Source organism: Babylonia areolata, chromosome 29 (genome assembly GCF_041734735.1).
Source record: "Babylonia areolata isolate BAREFJ2019XMU chromosome 29, ASM4173473v1, whole genome shotgun sequence".
Classification (NCBI taxonomy): Eukaryota; Metazoa; Mollusca; class Gastropoda; order Neogastropoda; family Buccinidae; genus Babylonia; species Babylonia areolata.
In genome coordinates, this window is record NC_134904.1 from 8,210,151 (window position 1) to 8,226,968 (window position 16,818).

General features: G+C 43.5%; 1 protein-coding gene across 1 annotated transcript in view; it reads left to right on the plus strand.

Annotated features, from left to right (window-relative positions):
* The window catches only part of LOC143274841 (CST complex subunit STN1-like), a 38,937-nt gene that overhangs the window by 2,229 nt on the left and 19,890 nt on the right, over positions 1–16,818 (plus strand). Inside the window, exons 3-7 of the mRNA XM_076578792.1 lie at positions 873–968; positions 6,046–6,105; positions 9,160–9,339; positions 12,382–12,539; positions 13,069–13,173. Of these exons, the coding sequence (XP_076434907.1) occupies positions 873–968; positions 6,046–6,105; positions 9,160–9,339; positions 12,382–12,539; positions 13,069–13,173 (599 nt within the window). The remainder of the gene's footprint in view (positions 1–872; positions 969–6,045; positions 6,106–9,159; positions 9,340–12,381; positions 12,540–13,068; positions 13,174–16,818) is intronic.

Below are 16,818 nucleotides of genomic sequence, written 5' to 3' on the forward strand. Positions count from 1 at the left end.
GCTATGAAAGAATATGTATTCTTTAATTATTGACCCAGAAGCCTTGATCATGACATGAAGATATTCCTGCCTCTGTGTAGATTTCATTGGGATGTGCAGCATGAGAGAGACCCTCTGAAGGTTGTGGGACCCCCTTGAATGATGGTAAAGTGGCCCTGGATCCACAAGATGTTAACTGGTCAGAAGGCCTGTGTCTGTTTTCTGTACAACAGCTATGATTTGGTTCTGTTGTTATTGCCGTTTCTTGTTCATGCTGCTCGTAACATAGTTGTTTTCCAAACTTTGTCGAGGTCTTCACTACAGGCCTCCATAAATTTACTTAAATCTGTTTGCTTTCTTCTTCAGGACAACTCTGTGTGTGTGTGTGTGTGTGTGTGTGTGTGTGTGTGTGTGTGTGTGTGCCTGTGCATGTGTGTATGTGTGCATGTATGTGCATCTCTGTGCAAGTGCGCATATTTTTTTTTTCTGATGTAAGATAACTCATTGATGGTTATGATGGGAAAGATCAGTTTTTTTTTATATATTGCAGGGCTCTTTGCATGAAGGAACATCTGGTGTATAAAGTGGATGTGAAGGGGGTGGTGGTGAGACCAGATCAATGCTGTGTATTGCAGGGGCCTTTGCCTACAAGAACCACCCAGTGTATAAAGTGGATGTGAAGGGGGTGGTGGTGAGACCAGATCAATGCTGTGTATTGCAGGGGCCTTTGCCTACAAGAACCACCCAGTGTATAAAGTGGATGTGAAGGGGGTGGTGGTGAGACCAGATCAATGCTGTGTATTGCAGGGGCCTTTGCCTACAAGAACCACCCAGTGTATAAAGTGGATGTGAAGGGGGTGGTGGTGAGACCAGATCAATGCTGTGTATTGCAGGGGCCTTTGCCTACAAGAACCACCCAGTGTATAAAGTGGATGTGATGGGGGTGGTGGTGAGGAAAGAGGACAGACCAAAGCTCTTTCTTTATTCAGGTGAATCTCTTTCTTTTCTTTGCCTCTCTTTCCTCATACATCAGCCATCTTTCTTTGATCTGCAGATTTTATCTTTAAATGCATGGGTCATAGTGTTTCCCCATTTTATATGAATTTGTGTATTGGCATTTTTGGTGATTAACTTTTTTTTTTCTTTCCTTTCAAAACTTTTTTCGGTATTAAGACACACTTTAGTGAAGCAGCCCCTGTAACCTCTTTCATTCCCTCACATGACCCACATTGACTTGTCAACATGACCCACATTGACTTGTCAACATGACCCACATTGACTTGTCAACATGACCCACATCGACTTGTCAATACGACCCACATTGACTTGTCAGCATGACCAACATTGACTTGTCAACATGACCCGCATCAGCTTGTCAACATGACCAACATCGACTTGTCAACATGACCCACATTGACTTGTCAACATGACCCACATTAACTTGTCAGCATGACCAATATCGACTTGTCAACATGACCAACACGGACTTGTCAACACGACCAAGATCGACTTGTCAACATGACCAACACCGACTTGTCAACATGACCAACATTAACTTGTCAACATGACCAACATTGACTTGTCAACATGACCAACATTGACATGTCAACACGACCAGCATCGACTTGGCAACACGACCAACATTGACTTGACCAACATCGACTTGTCAATATGACCAACATTGACTTGTCAACATGACCCACATCGACATGTCAACATGACCAACATCGACTTGTCAACATGACCAACATCGACTTGTCAACATGACCAACACTGACTTGTCAACATGACCAACACTGACTTGTTAACACGACCAACATCGACTTGTCAACACGACCAACATCGACTTGTCAACACGTCCAACATTGACATGCCATTGACTCTGTTGTGGTTGATGCATGCTGGGTATTTTCTCATCTCCATAACCCACCAAACACTGATATGGATTACAGGATCTTTAACGTGTGTATTTGACCTGCATGAGCATACACACGAAGGGGGTTCAGGCACCAGCAGGTCTGCACAAGTGCTGACCTGGGAGATCTGAAAAATCTCCACCCTTTACCTACCAGGCACCATTACTGAGGTTCAAACCCGGGACCCTCAGATTGAAAGTCTTAACTCTTTAACCACTCAGCTTTTGCGCTCTGGACACTTTTCAGTTTTACAAGAGTGGCTCACTCCCGACATCCTCATCACTACTGATTGACAGTACTTGTGGTTTACATTGATGGTCAATAGATAATACCGTAAAGTTCGGTCTATAAGCCGCGACTTTTTACTCCACCTTCAACCTCTGCAGCTTATACAATGGTGCGGCTTATTTGAGGATTTTAACGATCCCGGGAGTGTCACGTTCTCGTCTATTCTTAGCTGCCCTTCAACTCACCAAAATCATGATTTCTGTCCATGAAGTTTTGGATGAGCTTCAGAATAGTGTGCTAACTGTTCACGTTTTATAAATCGAATCCGCACACATTCGTACACCTTCATCATGCTGAAAACGCGACGTTATGCCTATGATGCAGCCTTCAAATTGAAGGTGATCGACCTAGCAGACGACAGTGCAAGCGATGAACCAGCAGCGACCTCCACCTTCATGTTTATGAAGTGAAAGCGAGGCTGAAGTCAGTGACAAGATGGTGGAGGAAGCTGTGCTGGTTCTCTTCAACTCGGACACTGAAGATGAAGATTTCAGTGGATTCAGTGAGCAGGATGACGTTGAAGAAATGTGACTATCCCTAAATTATGGATCTAATTAAAAAAAAAAGGTCAAAGGTCCCATAGCTTTATACAGCCACAGTGTCTGTCGGTTCATATCCACTGTGTCTAGGGCTCAGCAAAGGAAGGTGGGGCCCAGTCCTCATCATCTTCTTCTTCTTCTTCTGCGTTCGTGGGCTGCAACTCCCACGTTCACTCATATGCACACGAGTGGGCTTTTACGTGTACGACCGTTTTTTACCCCGCCATGTAGGCAGCCATACTCCGCTTTCGGGGGGGCAAGTCCTCACCTTCCATCACTCTTGACTTTCCCAGAACCCAAGTCAGGTACCCATTCACACCTGAGTGCAGTGAAGAAGATCAGAGGAAAGACACAACACGATGCCTGGAACCTCTCCCACTGTTCTCTTGGTCACAGGTCCCAACACCATGCCACTGTTGGACAACCAAAGATAAATCCACTCTTGTACAGTAGTTATATGTGGAGTGATGGCCTAGAGGTAACGCGTCCGCCTAGGAAGCGAGAGAATCTGAGCGCGCTGGTTCGAATCACGGCTCAGCCGCTGATGTTTTCTCCCCCTCCACTAGACCTTGAGTGGTGGTCTGGACGCTAGTCTTTCGGATGAGACGATAAACCGAGGTCCCGTGTGCAGCATGCACTTAGCGCACGTAAAAGAACCCACGGCAACAAAAGGGTTGTTCCTGGCAAAATTCTGTAGAAAAATCCACTGCGATAGGAAAAACAAATAAAACTGCACGCAAAAAAAAATACAAAAAAAATGGGTGGCGCTGCAGTGTAGCGACGCGCTCTCCCTGGGGAGAGCAGCCCGAATTTCACACAGAGAAATCTGTTGTGATAAAAAGAAATACAAATACAAATACAAATATATGTTTATCTTTTATTTGTAGAGTCAAAAGCAGTTCTTGAGATCAAAACAATTTATCCTGCACAGCATAGATAGGGGCATACAATAAAAAACAAACCAAAACATATATTAATTTGTATTACATTGTAACTTAAGACCATCCACATTAATGAAGATTCACCTTGTCCAAATTCTGGAAATGAATGTGTTTTGTTGTTGTTGTTGCTTGTTGTTGTTTTTAGTGTGTGTGTGTGTGTGTGTTTTTTTGTTTTTGTTTTTTAAATTGGTTATATATTATGCATTTTACATTGGTTATATATTATGCATGCATGATTTGGATGCGGCTTTTTTGGTGGGTATTTTGTATGTGTGTGTGTGTTTTGGTTTTTTGTTTGTTTGTTTGTTTGTTTGTTTGTGTGTGTGTGTGTGTGTGTGTGAGAGTGTGTGAGTGTGTGAGAGTGTGTGAGTGTGTGTAGATGTGGACACGCATGAGATTATACAGGTTATGTAACTATATGGCAAATTATATAAAAGCGTTCCGTTTGTATTCTCTAGAATTTTTGTGTTCATTTTCCTTTCTTCGTTTTTCTTTCTTGTATGCCTTTTGGTAGCCACTATATTTGTAAAATCTTGAATAAAAAGGTTAAAAAAAAAAAAAAGAAAAAAAGAAGTCCAAACACCTGACAAAGTCTGTGACGGTACCTGCTGATATCCCATGATATTGTTTCATGTAGACTGACATGACATGTCACTGAGTGGTATAAACTGTGTCATGCTTACGGATGTGAGATGACATGTAGACTGACATGACAACATGTCATTGAGTGGTATAAACTGTGTCATGCTTACTGATGTAAGATGACATGTAGACTGACATGACATGTTATTGAGTGGTATAAACTGTGTCATGCTTACTGATGTGAGATGACATGTAGACTGACATGACAACATGTCATTGAGTGGTATAAACTGTGTCATGCTTACTGATGTAAGATGACATGTAGACTGACATGACATGTCATTGAGTGGTATAAACTTTGTCATGCTTACTGATGTGAGATGACATGTAGACTGACATGACATGTTATTGAGTGGTATAAACTTTGTCATGCTTACTGATGTGAGATGACATGTAGACTGACATGACATGTCATTTAGTGGTATAAACTGTGTCATGCTTACTGATGTGAGATGACATGTAGACTAACATGACACCATGTCATTGGATGGTGTAAAACTGTGTCATGCTGATTGATGTGAGATTACCTCAAGCTGACAGACATGATCGCCGAAGACATGGAACAATCCCTGATAACCTCCATCATTCTGATTCCCTCGCATCTTTTAAATCTCGTCTCAGAACTCACCTTTTCCCTCAGCAGTAAGTTCAATTGTGGCAGGTCCACTTCCTTTGCATCAGCTGTGCTTGACTATGTGTGTATACATATGTATGTGTACATAACTACATACATGTATATGAATGTGTATTGTGTGTGCGTGTGTTTATGTAAGTTTGTGCCTGCCTATGTGTGCGTATGTGTTAGGATAGCTGTTAGATACACATGTATTGTTAAAATGTATGTATGCAGTGTGTGTGTGTGTGTGTGTGTGTGCGTGTGTGTATGTGTGTGTGTGTGTGTGTGTGTGTGTGTGTGTAGTCACATTTTGGTGTGTGTATGTAACATAGATGTAATGTTTTATGTTAACAAAGCATTTTTGTAACGCACCTAGAGCAGATTTCTGGATAGTGTGCTATATAAGTATCCATTATTATTATTATGATAGCGTGTCACTCAGTGACATAAAACTGGGTACCTTTGGTCAGTGTTCTTTCTCTGTTCTTGGTCTAACTTTCTGGAGCCGACCTCTTCTGCAGAATATAGAACTTCCACTTGTGCACGTGTTTCCTGAAAACGTCTTTAAACTAATATAGAAATTCCTCTTATACAGATGTTCCCTGAAAACTTCTTTAAACTAGTATAGAACACCCTTATGTCATTCCATTCATTGTTGCCATTGTGTGTTTCTTTTGTGTGTGTGTGTATGTGTGTGTGTATGTGCGCACGTGTGTGTGTGTGTGTGTGTGTGTGTGTGTGTGTATTATTGTGGGTGTGTTTGATTATGTGAGTGTGGGTGTGTTTGTCACTTTATGTGTGTTTGTGTGTGTGTGTGTGTGTGTGTGTGTGTGTGATTCTGTTTACCCAATTTTTGTAAAAGCACCTAAAGACCTATTTTGAGGACTGGCTGTGTATAAATTCACATTATTATCATTGTGATCGTGATGATGGTGGTGGTGATGATGATGATGGTGGTGATGATGGTGATGACAATGACTATGATGGTGGTGATGATGATGATGATAGTGGTGATGATGGTGGTGATGATGATGATGATGATGGTGATGATGACAATGGTGATGACGACGATGATGATGATGACGATGATGGTGACGACGATGATGGTGACAATGTGTTGGCAGTGGATGACGGGACTGGTGTGGTGAACTGCTGTTGCTGGAAAAGAGGGTTCTCCAGCCAGGGTGAGAAACACACAAACCTTGTGCCCTTGACTGAAAGATGGCCAGCTTTTAGTTTGTTTTATGCTGCATCAGTCTGTTTTTTTTGTTTTTTTTTTACTTTCTAGAACAAAGTGAGAAACACACAAACCTTGTGCCCTTGATTGAAAGATGGCCAGCTTTTAGTTTGTTTTATGCTGCATCAGTCTGCTTTTTTTTGGGTTTTTTTTACTTTCTAGAACAAAGTGAGAAACACGCAAACCTTGTGCCCTTGACTGAAAGATGACTTGTGCCCTTGATTGAAAGATGGCCACCTTTTAGTTTGTTTTATGCTGCATGAGTCTGGTTGTTTTTTTTTTTACCTTCTGGAGCAAAGTGAGAAATACGCAAACCTTGTGCCCTTGATTGAAAGATGGCCAGCTTTTAGTTTGTTTTATGCTGCATCAGTCTGGTTGTTTTTTTTTTACCTTCTGGAGCAAAGTGAGAAACACACAAACCTTGTGTCCTTGACTGAAAGATGGCCAGCTTTTAGTTTGTTTTATGCTGCATCAGTCTGCTTTTTTTAGTTTTTTTTTTACTTTCTAGAACAAAGTGAGAAACACGCAAACCTTGTGCCCTTGACTGAAAGATGACTTGTGCCCTTGATTGAAAGATGGCCAGCTTTTAGTTTGTTTTATGCTGCATCAGTCTTTTTTTTTTTTTTACTTTCTAGAACAAAGTGAGAAACACGCAAACCTTGTGCCCTTGATTGAAAGATGGCCAGCTTTTAGTTTGTTTTATGCTGCATCAGTCTGATTTTTTGTTGTTTTGTTTTTACTTTCACATCCCTATCTCATACCGAATAAAGTACAAGATCAGCACTCTATGTTATAGATGCATTCACAAAACTGCCCCTTCCTATCTCTGCGGCTGCCTTCACCTCTACACTCCATCTCGCTCACTACGATCGGCCTCGGATCCACTCTGTTTACGCATACCCAGATTCAAACACTTGACTATTGGCCGCCGCTCTTTCTCTGTTTCCGGACTTTGCGATTGGAATGAACTTCCTTTTTCACTTCGTCAAGTCTCCACACTCAGCTCTTTCAAGTCTGGCCTTAAAACCCACCTCTTCCCAAAATAGCCTCCCTTGCCTGCCCTTCCTTGTCTTTAGTTTCTACAGTATTAGAGTTATGCATGCGTGTGAATGACTGGTGCGAAAGCGCTTTGATTTGTCTCTGCACAAGATCCAGCGCTATATAAATACCATTATTATTATTATTATTATTATTATTATTACTTTCTTGAACAAAGTGAGAAACATGCAAACCTTGTGCCCTTGATTGAAAGATGGCGAGCTTTTAGTTTGTTTTATGCTGCATCAGTCTGTTTTTTTTGTTTTTTTTTTACTTTCTAGAGCAAAGTGAGAAACACACAAAACTTGTGCCCTTGATTGAAAGATGGCCAGCTTTTAGTTTGTTTTATGCTGCATTAGTCTGTTGGTTTTTTTTTTTCTAGAACAAAGTGAGAAACACGCAAACCTTGTGCCCTTGACTGAAAGATGACTTGTGCCCTTGATTGAAAGATGGCCAGCTTTTAGTTTGTTTTATGCTGCATCAGTCTGGTGGTTTTTTTTTACTTTCTAGAACAAAGTGAGAAACACTCAAACCTTGTGCCCTTGATTGAAAGATGGCCAGCTTTTAGTTTGTTTTATGCTGCATCAGTCTGATTTTTTTTTACTTTCTAGAACACACAAAGAGGTGATTAATGGTTTGTGTCTACATCACTGTCCTTGTATGCCAGAACAAAGACATAGTTAATGGTTTGTATTTAAATCATTGACTTTGTATGCTAGAACAAAGATATAGTTAATGGTTTGTGTTTACATCATTGTCTTTGTATGTCAGAAGCTGTTATGTAAAATATCAGATGTTATGTAAAACTGTAGAAATAAATGATGTTTACAGACATGTACTATACCTGTGTCCTGGTGTACTATACCTGGTGTCAGCTGTCCCCAGAACTGTGGTAGGAACTGGTGGCATTGCGGACAGAGGGACATAGCAATGATGATGATGATTACGATGACGATGATGATTACAGACATGTCTGAGGGCCGTGGTGATGGGTGTCAGCTGTCCCCAGAACTGTGGTAGGAACTGGTGGCACTGTGGACAGAGGGACATAGCAATGATGATGATGTTCATGATAATTACAGACATGCCTGAGGAGCGTGGTGATGGGTGTCAGCTGTCCCCAGAACTGTGGTCAGAACTGGTGGCACTGCGCACAGAGGGACACAGCGATGATGATGATGACGATGACGATGTTCATGATAATTACAGACATGCCTGAGGAGCGTGGTGATGGGTGTCAGCTGTCCCCAGAACTGTGGTAGGAACTGGTGGCATTGCGGACAGAGGGACACAGCGATGATGATGATGACGATGACGATGTTCATGATGATTACAGACATGCCTGAGGAGCGTGGTGATGGGTGTCAGCTGTCCCCAGAACTGTGGTAGGAACTGGTGGCATTGTGGATAGAGGGACACAGCGATGATGATGATGATGATGACGATGTCCATGATGATTACAGACATGCCTGAGGAGCATGGTGATGGGTGTCAGCTGTCCCCAGAACTGTGGTAGGAACTGGTGGCATTGTGGACAGAGGGACACAGCGATGATGATGATGATGATGACGATGTCCATGATGATTACAGACATGCCTGAGGAGCATGGTGATGGGTGTCAGCTGTCCCCAGAACTGTGGTAGGAACTGGTGGCATTGTGGACAGAGGGACACAGCGATGATGATGATGACGATGTCCATGATGATTACAGACATGCCTGAGGAGCATGGTGATGGGTGTCAGCTGTCCCCAGAACTGTGGTAGGAACTGGTGGCATTGCGGACAGAGGGACACAGCGATGATGATGATGACGATGACGATGTTCATGATGATTACAGACATGTCTGAGGAGCGTGGTGATGGGTGTCAGCTGTCCCCAGAACTGTGGTAGGAACTGGTGGCATTGCGGACAGAGAGGACACAGCAATGATGATGATGATGACGATGTTTATGGTGATTACAGACATGTCTGAGGGGTGTGGTGATGGGTGTCAGCTGTCCCCAGAACTGTGGTCAGAACTGGTGGCACTGCGCACGGAACGGGAGAGCGACACAGCGACCTTTGACCTGGGCGACCTGCTGCATGTGCGGGGAAAGCTGAAGCAGTTCAGAGATCTGGTGGAGATTGTGGCCTACTATACCTGTATCCTGCTGTACTGTGCCTGGTGTACTGTACCTGTATCATGGTGTGCTGTACCTGTATCATAGTGTACTGTACCTGTATCATGGTGTACTGTACCTTGTGCTGTACCTGTATCATAGTGTACTGTACCTGTATCATGGTGTGCTGTACCTGTATCATGGTGTACTGTACCTGTATCATGGTGTGCTGTACCTTGTGCTGTACCTGTATCATGGTGTACTGTACCTTGTAGTGTACCTGTATCATGGTGTGCTGTACCTTGTGCTGTACCTGTATCATGGTGTGCTGTACCTGTATCATGGTGTACTGTACCTTGTACTGTACCTGTATCATGGTGTACTGTACCTGTATCATGGTGTACTGTACCTGTATCATGGTGTACTGTACCTTGTAGTGTACCTGTATCATGGTGTGCTGTACCTTGTGCTGTACCTGTATCATGGTGTGCTGTACCTGTATCATGGTGTACTGTACCTTGTACTGTACCTGTATCATGGTGTACTGTACCTGTATCATGGTGTACTGTACCTGTATCATGGTGTACTGTACCTTGTGCTGTACCTGTATCATAGTGTACTGTACCTGTATCATGGTGTGCTGTACCTGTATCATGGTGTGCTGTACCTGTATCATGGTGTACTGTACCTGTATCATGGTGTACTGTACCTTGTGCTGTACCTGTATCATAGTGTACTGTACCTGTATCATGGTGTGCTGTACCTGTATCATGGTGTGCTGTACCTTGTGCTGTACCTGTATCATGGTGTGCTGTACCTGTATCATGGTGTACTGTACCTGTATCATGGTGTACTGTACCTTGTGCTGTACCTGTATCATAGTGTACTGTACCTGTATCATGGTGTGCTGTACCTGTATCATGGTGTGCTGTACCTTGTGCTGTACCTGTATCATGGTGTACTGTACCTGTATCATGGTGTACTGTACCTGTATCATGGTGTGCTGTACCTTGTGCTGTACCTGTATCATGGTGTACTGTACCTGTATCATGGTGTACTGTACCTTGTGCTGTACCTGTATCATGGTGTACTGTACCTTGTGCTGTACCTGTATCATGGTGTGCTGTATCTGTATCATGGTGTACTGTACCTTGTGCTGTACCTGTATCATGGTGTGCTGTACCTTGTGCTGTACCTGTATCATGGTGTGCTGTACCTGTATCATGGTGTACTGTACCTGTATCATGGTGTACTGTACCTGTATCATGGTGTGCTGTACCTGTATCTTGGTGTACTGTACCTGTATCATGGTGTCTGATACCTGTCTGTACTATCTGTGTACTGTACCTTGTATCTGGTGTACTATACCTTCTGTACTATACCTGTATCCTGGTGTACTGTACTGTGCTGTCCTGTATCATGGTGTACTATACCTTGTGCTGTACCTGTATCTGTGTACTGTACCTGTATCATGGTACTTACCTGTGCTGTACCTGTGATCTGGTGTACTGATGTATCTTGTGTACTGTACCTGTATGTACCTGTATCTTGGTGTACTATACCTGGTGTATGTACTGTACCTGTGTACTGTACCTGTATATGTGTACTATCCTGTAGTTATATGTATACTACTGTATCTGTGTATACCTGGTGTACTGTACTGTACTTGTCTGTACCTGTATCATTGTGTTGTACTGATCTTCTGTAGTATCATGGTGTACTACTGTACCTGTGAATGCTTATGGTACTTACCTGATCTTTTGTACTATACTGGTTCTACCTGAGTCTGTCATCCTAGGTGTACTATACCTTCTGTAATATACCTGTATCTTGATGTACTATACCTGTATCCGGGTGTACTATACCTGGTGTTCTGTACCTGTATCCTGATGTACTATACCTGTGTACTATACCATGAGATCTGGTGGAGATTGTTACCAACCATACCTGTATCCAGGTGTACTATACCTGGTGTAGTATACGTAGTGTACTATACCTGTATCCTGTTATACTGGTGCAGTCGTCAGATTATGGCTTCAGCTTCTGTAGGATCTGTGTGAAGTCGTCAGATTATGGCTTTAGCTTCTGTAGAATCTGTGAAGATGTCAGATTATGGCTTCAGCTTCTGTAGAATCTGTGAAGATGTCAGATTATGGCTTCAGCTTCTGTAGAATCTGTGTGAAGTCGTCAGATTATGGCTTCAGCTTCTGTAGGATCTGTGTGAAGTCATCAGATTTTGGCTTCAGCTTCTGTAGGATCTGTGTGAAGTTGTCAGATTATGGCTTCAGTTTCTTTAGGATCTGTGTGGTCATCAGATTATGGCTTCAGCTTCTGTAGGATGTGTGTGAAGTGGTCAGATTATGGCTTCGGCTTCTGTAGGATGTGTGTGAAGTCGTCAGATTATGGCTTCAGCTCTGTAGGATCTGTGTGAAGTCGTCAGATTATAGCTTCAGCTTCTGTAGGATCTGTGAAGATGTCAGATTATGGCTTCAGCTCTGTAGGATCTGTGTGAAGTCGTCAGATTATAGCTTCAGCTTCTGTAGGATGTGTGTGAAGTGGTCAGATTATGGCTCCAGCTTCTGTAGGATCTGTGTGAAGTCATCAGATTATGGCTTCAGCTTCTCTGGGATTTGTGTGAAGTCATCAGATTATGGCTTCAGCTTCTGTAGGATGTGTGTGAAGTGGTCAGATTATGGCTCCAGCTTCTGTAGGATGTGTGTGAAGATGTCAGATTATGGCTCCAGCTTCTGTAGGATCTCTGTGAAGATGTCAGATTTTGGCTTCAGCTTCTGTAGGATCTGTGTGAAGTCGTCAGATTATGGCTTCGGCTTTTATGGAATCTGTGTGAAGACATCAGATTATTGCTTCAGTTTTTGTATGATGTGTGTCAAGACGTCACATTATGACTTCACCCTTTCTTAGGATCTGTGTGAAGAGTACCATTATACCTTTGAGCTTTCACTTGATTTTTCAACGTTAGCTGTGCCTTTTATATAACCTGTTTGGATAAATAAAAATAGCTATGACCATTGTGTTAACTGTTGCGGACATATTTTTTCAAGAACAGCAACCTTAACTCTCTCAGGCAGGGTGGATAACCCCAGCCACCAAGTGGCACGCATGTTGGAGTTGCCCCACCTTTACGGCCAGTGTTATGACAAGCCGTTTGTGCCTCCCTACAAACTGCAACAACAACTGCTCCCAGCCACCAAGGGGAAGGCACTCTCCACTCAAAGGTTTCAGGTAGGACCATTTTTATCCCTCTTTTTATTTTCATAGATTTTTATTTTTTATTAATTTTTTTACTGGAATGATTCGGTGGACATGTCATAAGCATGCTCCCAGTTTCTTTCATTTTATTAGCTTGTCAGGGGAACTGCTGATCAAGCATGCATCCTGAGGGGCATGGCTGGGTTGTATGGAATGTCAGTGTTTGCCAGTGTGTGTGTTTGCCATTGGTGTTCACTGGTGTGTACCAGTGTGTGTGTTTGCCATTGGTGTGTACCAGTGTGTATGCTTGTCACTGGTGTGTACCAGTGTATGTGTTTGTCATTGGTGTGTACCAGTGTGTGTGCTTGTCACTGGTGTGTACTAGTGTGTGTGTTTGCCAGTGTATATGTTTGGCAATGTGTGTGTTTGCCAGTGTGTGTGCTGGTGTGCCAGTGTGTGTGTTTGCCAGTGTGTGTTTGCCATTGGTGTGTACCAGTGTGTGTCTGATGATAGAGTTGATGATGATAGAGTTGACCTGATGGTAGAGTTGACCTGATGACAGCTGAAGCAGAGGATTGGGGAAAGGCTGGCGTCACTCAGAGCGCCCCACTTCTCCCTGTCGGACCTCATGCAGGACTCCGCCCTCGCTCACCTGGCCGCACACATGGTAGGCTGTTGTGTCGGTGTGTCGGCCTGTTACTGTTGGTCTGTGTGGTGTGTTGTGTGTTGGTCTGTTACTGTTGGTCTGTATGGTGTGTTGTGTGTTGTGTGTTGGCCTGTTACTGTTGGTCTGTATGGTGTGTTGTGTGTTGTGTGTTGGCCTGTTACTGTTGGTCTGTATGGTGTGTTGTGTGTTGGCCTGTTACTGTTGGTCTGTATGGTGTGTTGTGTGTTGGTCTGTTACTGTTGGTCTGTATGGTGTGTTGTGTGTTGGCCTGTTACTGTTGGTCTGTATGGTGTGTTGTGTGTTGGCCTGTTACTGTTGGTCTGTATGGTGTGTTGTGTGTTGGTCTGTTACTGTTGGTCTGTGTGGTGAGTCAGCCTGTTACTGTTGGTCTGTATGGTGTGTTGTGTGTCGGCCTGTTACTGTTGGTCTGTATGGTGTGTTGTGTGTCGGCCTGTTACTGTTGGTCTGTATGGTGTGTTGTGTGTCGGCCTGTTACTGTTGGTCTGTATGGTGTGTTGTGTGTCGGCCTGTTACTGTTGGTCTGTATGGTGTGTTGTGTGTCAGCCTGTTACTGTTAGTCTGTATGGTGTGTTGTGTTTTGGCCTGTTACTGTTGGTCTGTATGGTGTGTTGTGTGTCGGCCTGTTACTGTTGGTCTGTATGGTGTGTTGTGTGTCAGTCTGTTACTGTTGGTCTGTATGGTGTGTTGTGTGTCAGCCTGTTACTGTTGGTCTGTATGGTGTGTTGTGTGTCGTCCTGTTACTGTTAGTCTGTATGGTGTGTTGTGTTTTGGCCTGTTACTGTTGGTCTGTATGGTGTGTTGTGTGTTGGCCTATTACTGTTGGTCTGTATGGTGTGTTGTGTGTCGTCCTGTTACTGTTGGCCTGTGTGGTGTGTTGTGCGTCGGCCTGTTACTGTTGGTCTGTATGGTGTGTTGGTCTGTTACTGTTGGTCTGTATGGTGTGTTGTGTGTCGGCCTGTTACTGTTGGTCTGTATGGTCTGTATGGTGTGTTGTGTGTTGGCCTGTTACTGTTGGTCTGTATGGTGTTTCGGCCTGTTACTGTTGGTCTGTATGGTGTGTTGTGTGTTGGCCTGTTACTGTTGGTCTGTATGGTCTGTATGGTGTGTTGTGTGTCAGCCTGTTACTGTTGGTCTGTATGGTGTGTTGTGTGTCAGCCTGTTACTGTTGGTCTGTATGGCGTGTTGTGTGTTGACCTGTTACTGTTGGTCTGTATGGTGTGTTGTGTGTCGGCCTGTTACTGTTGGTCTGTATGGTGTGTTGTGTGTGTCGGCCTGTTACTGTTGGTCTGTATGGTGTGTTGTGTGTGTCGGCCTGCTACTGTTGGTCTGTATGGCGTGTTGTGTGTCGGCCTGTTACTGTTGGTCTGTATGGTGTGTTGTGTGTCAGCCTGTTACTGTTGGTCTGTATGGTGTGTATGGTGTGTTGGCCTGTTACTGTTAGTCTGTATGGTGTGTTGTGTGTCAGCCTGTTACTGTTGGTCTGTATGGTGTGTTGTGTGTCAGCCTGTTACTGTTGGTCTGTATGGTGTGTTGTGTGTCAGCCTGTTACTGTTAGTCTGTATGGTGTGTTGTGTGTCAGCCTGTTACTGTTAGTCTGTATGGTGTGTTGTGTGTCAGCCTGTTACTGTTAGTCTGTATGGTGTGTTGTGTGTCAGCCTGTTACTGTTAGTCTGTATGGTGTGTTGTGTGTCAGCCTGTTACTGTTGGTCTGTTTGGTGTGTTGTGTGTTGGCCTGTTACTGTTGGTCTGTATGGTGTGTTGGCCTGTTACTGTTGGTTTGTATGGTGTGTTGGCCTGTTACTGTTGGTCTGTATGGTGTGTTGGCCTGTTACTGTTGGTCTGTATGATGTGTTGTGTGTCGGCCTGTTCCTGTTGGTCTGTATGGTGTGTTGTGTGTCAGTCTGTTACTGTTGGTCTGTATGGTGTGTTGTGTTTTGGCCTGTTACTGTTGGTCTGTATGGTGTGTTGTGTGTCGGCCTGTTACTGTTGGTCTGTATGGTGTGTTGTGTGTTGTGTGTCAGCCTGTTACTGTTGGTCTGTATGGTGTGTTGTGTGTCGGCCTGTTACTGTTGGTCTGTATGGTGTGTTGGCCTGTTACTGTTGGTCTGTATGGTGTGTTGTGTGTCGGCCTGTTACTGTTGGTCTGTATGGTGTGTTGTGTGTCAGTCTGTTACTGTTGGTCTGTATGGTGTGTTGTGTTTTGGCCTGTTACTGTTGGTCTGTATGGTGTGTTGTGTGTCGGCCTGTTACTGTTGGTCTGTATGGTGTGTTGTGTGTTGTGTGTCAGCCTGTTACTGTTGGTCTGTATGGTGTGTTGTGTGTCGGCCTGTTACTGTTGGTCTGTATGGTGTGTTGGCCTGTTACTGTTGGTCTGTATGGTGTGTTGTGTGTCGGCCTGTTCCTGTTGGTCTGTATGGTGTGTTGTGTGTCAGCCTGTTACTGTTGGTCTGTATGGTGTGTTGTGTGTTGGCCTGTTACTGTTGGTCTGTATGGTGTGTTGTGTGTCGGTCTGTTACTGTTGGTCTGTATGGTGTGTTGTGTGTTGTGTGTTGGCCTGTTACTGTTGGTCTGTATGGTGTGTTGTGTGTTGGTCTGTTACTGTTGGTCTGTATGGTGTGTTGTGTGTTGGCCTATGATTGTTGGTCTGTATGGTCTGTATGCATACCTGCATATGTGTCTATGAGACAGACAGACAGAGAGAGAGAGAGAGAGAGAGAGAGAGGAAGTTAAAAGAGAAGAACCCCCCCTCCTCCCCCCAAAACATCAAATACACAGGGCCATATAATGGCTGAACAAGAGAATCAAGGCCTTCAAGACTCACTTGTGACACATGCTTTATTCAGTAATGGAATCACCAGAAGAAGAAGAAGAGAGAGGGGGAGGAGAGAGAGAGAAATTGTTAAATATGTGTTCTGTTTCAAACATTAAGCTCAGGAAAAAAAAGGGAGGCAATTGAGTTTGATTGAACCAAGCACACTGGGACTGGAAGTAAATAGACAAATATGCATCTGCCAGTTGTCAGCCAAAATTTATATTTAAACTTGTGTGTGTGTGGTTGTTTTTTTTGTTTGTTTTTTTTGTGATAAAAATTGATTATTGTATCTAAAGTGATAACACAGTTTAAATCATATTATTTTGATGTATTTTGAAGAGCCCTGTGTTGATACACCTGAGTCAAAAACTGTGAATTTTGGACCCATAGAACCTGAAAGAAGAAAAAAAACTTGAAAAAAAAAAGCACTGTACACATTCTTGGACATAAACTCAGGACATGTCACTGATGCTGATCATGTCAATTTTTCATCAGAGGGTAAAAAAAAAAAAAAAAAAAATTGATCATAAACATAATTGATTTTTCATAAAACAGTAAACTATACATAACAGGCATACAAAACAAAAATTGTCAATGGGCACCTGACATGCCTGTGTCACCTGACATATCTGTGTCACCTGAATGTCTGTGTCACCTGCCATGCCTGTGGCATGTCACTTGTCTGTGTCACCTGACATCTCTGTGTCACCAGACATGTCTGTGTCACCTGACATATCTGTGTCACCTGAATGTCTGTGTCACCTGCCATGCCTGTGGCATGTCACTTGTCTGTGTCACCTGACATCTCTGTG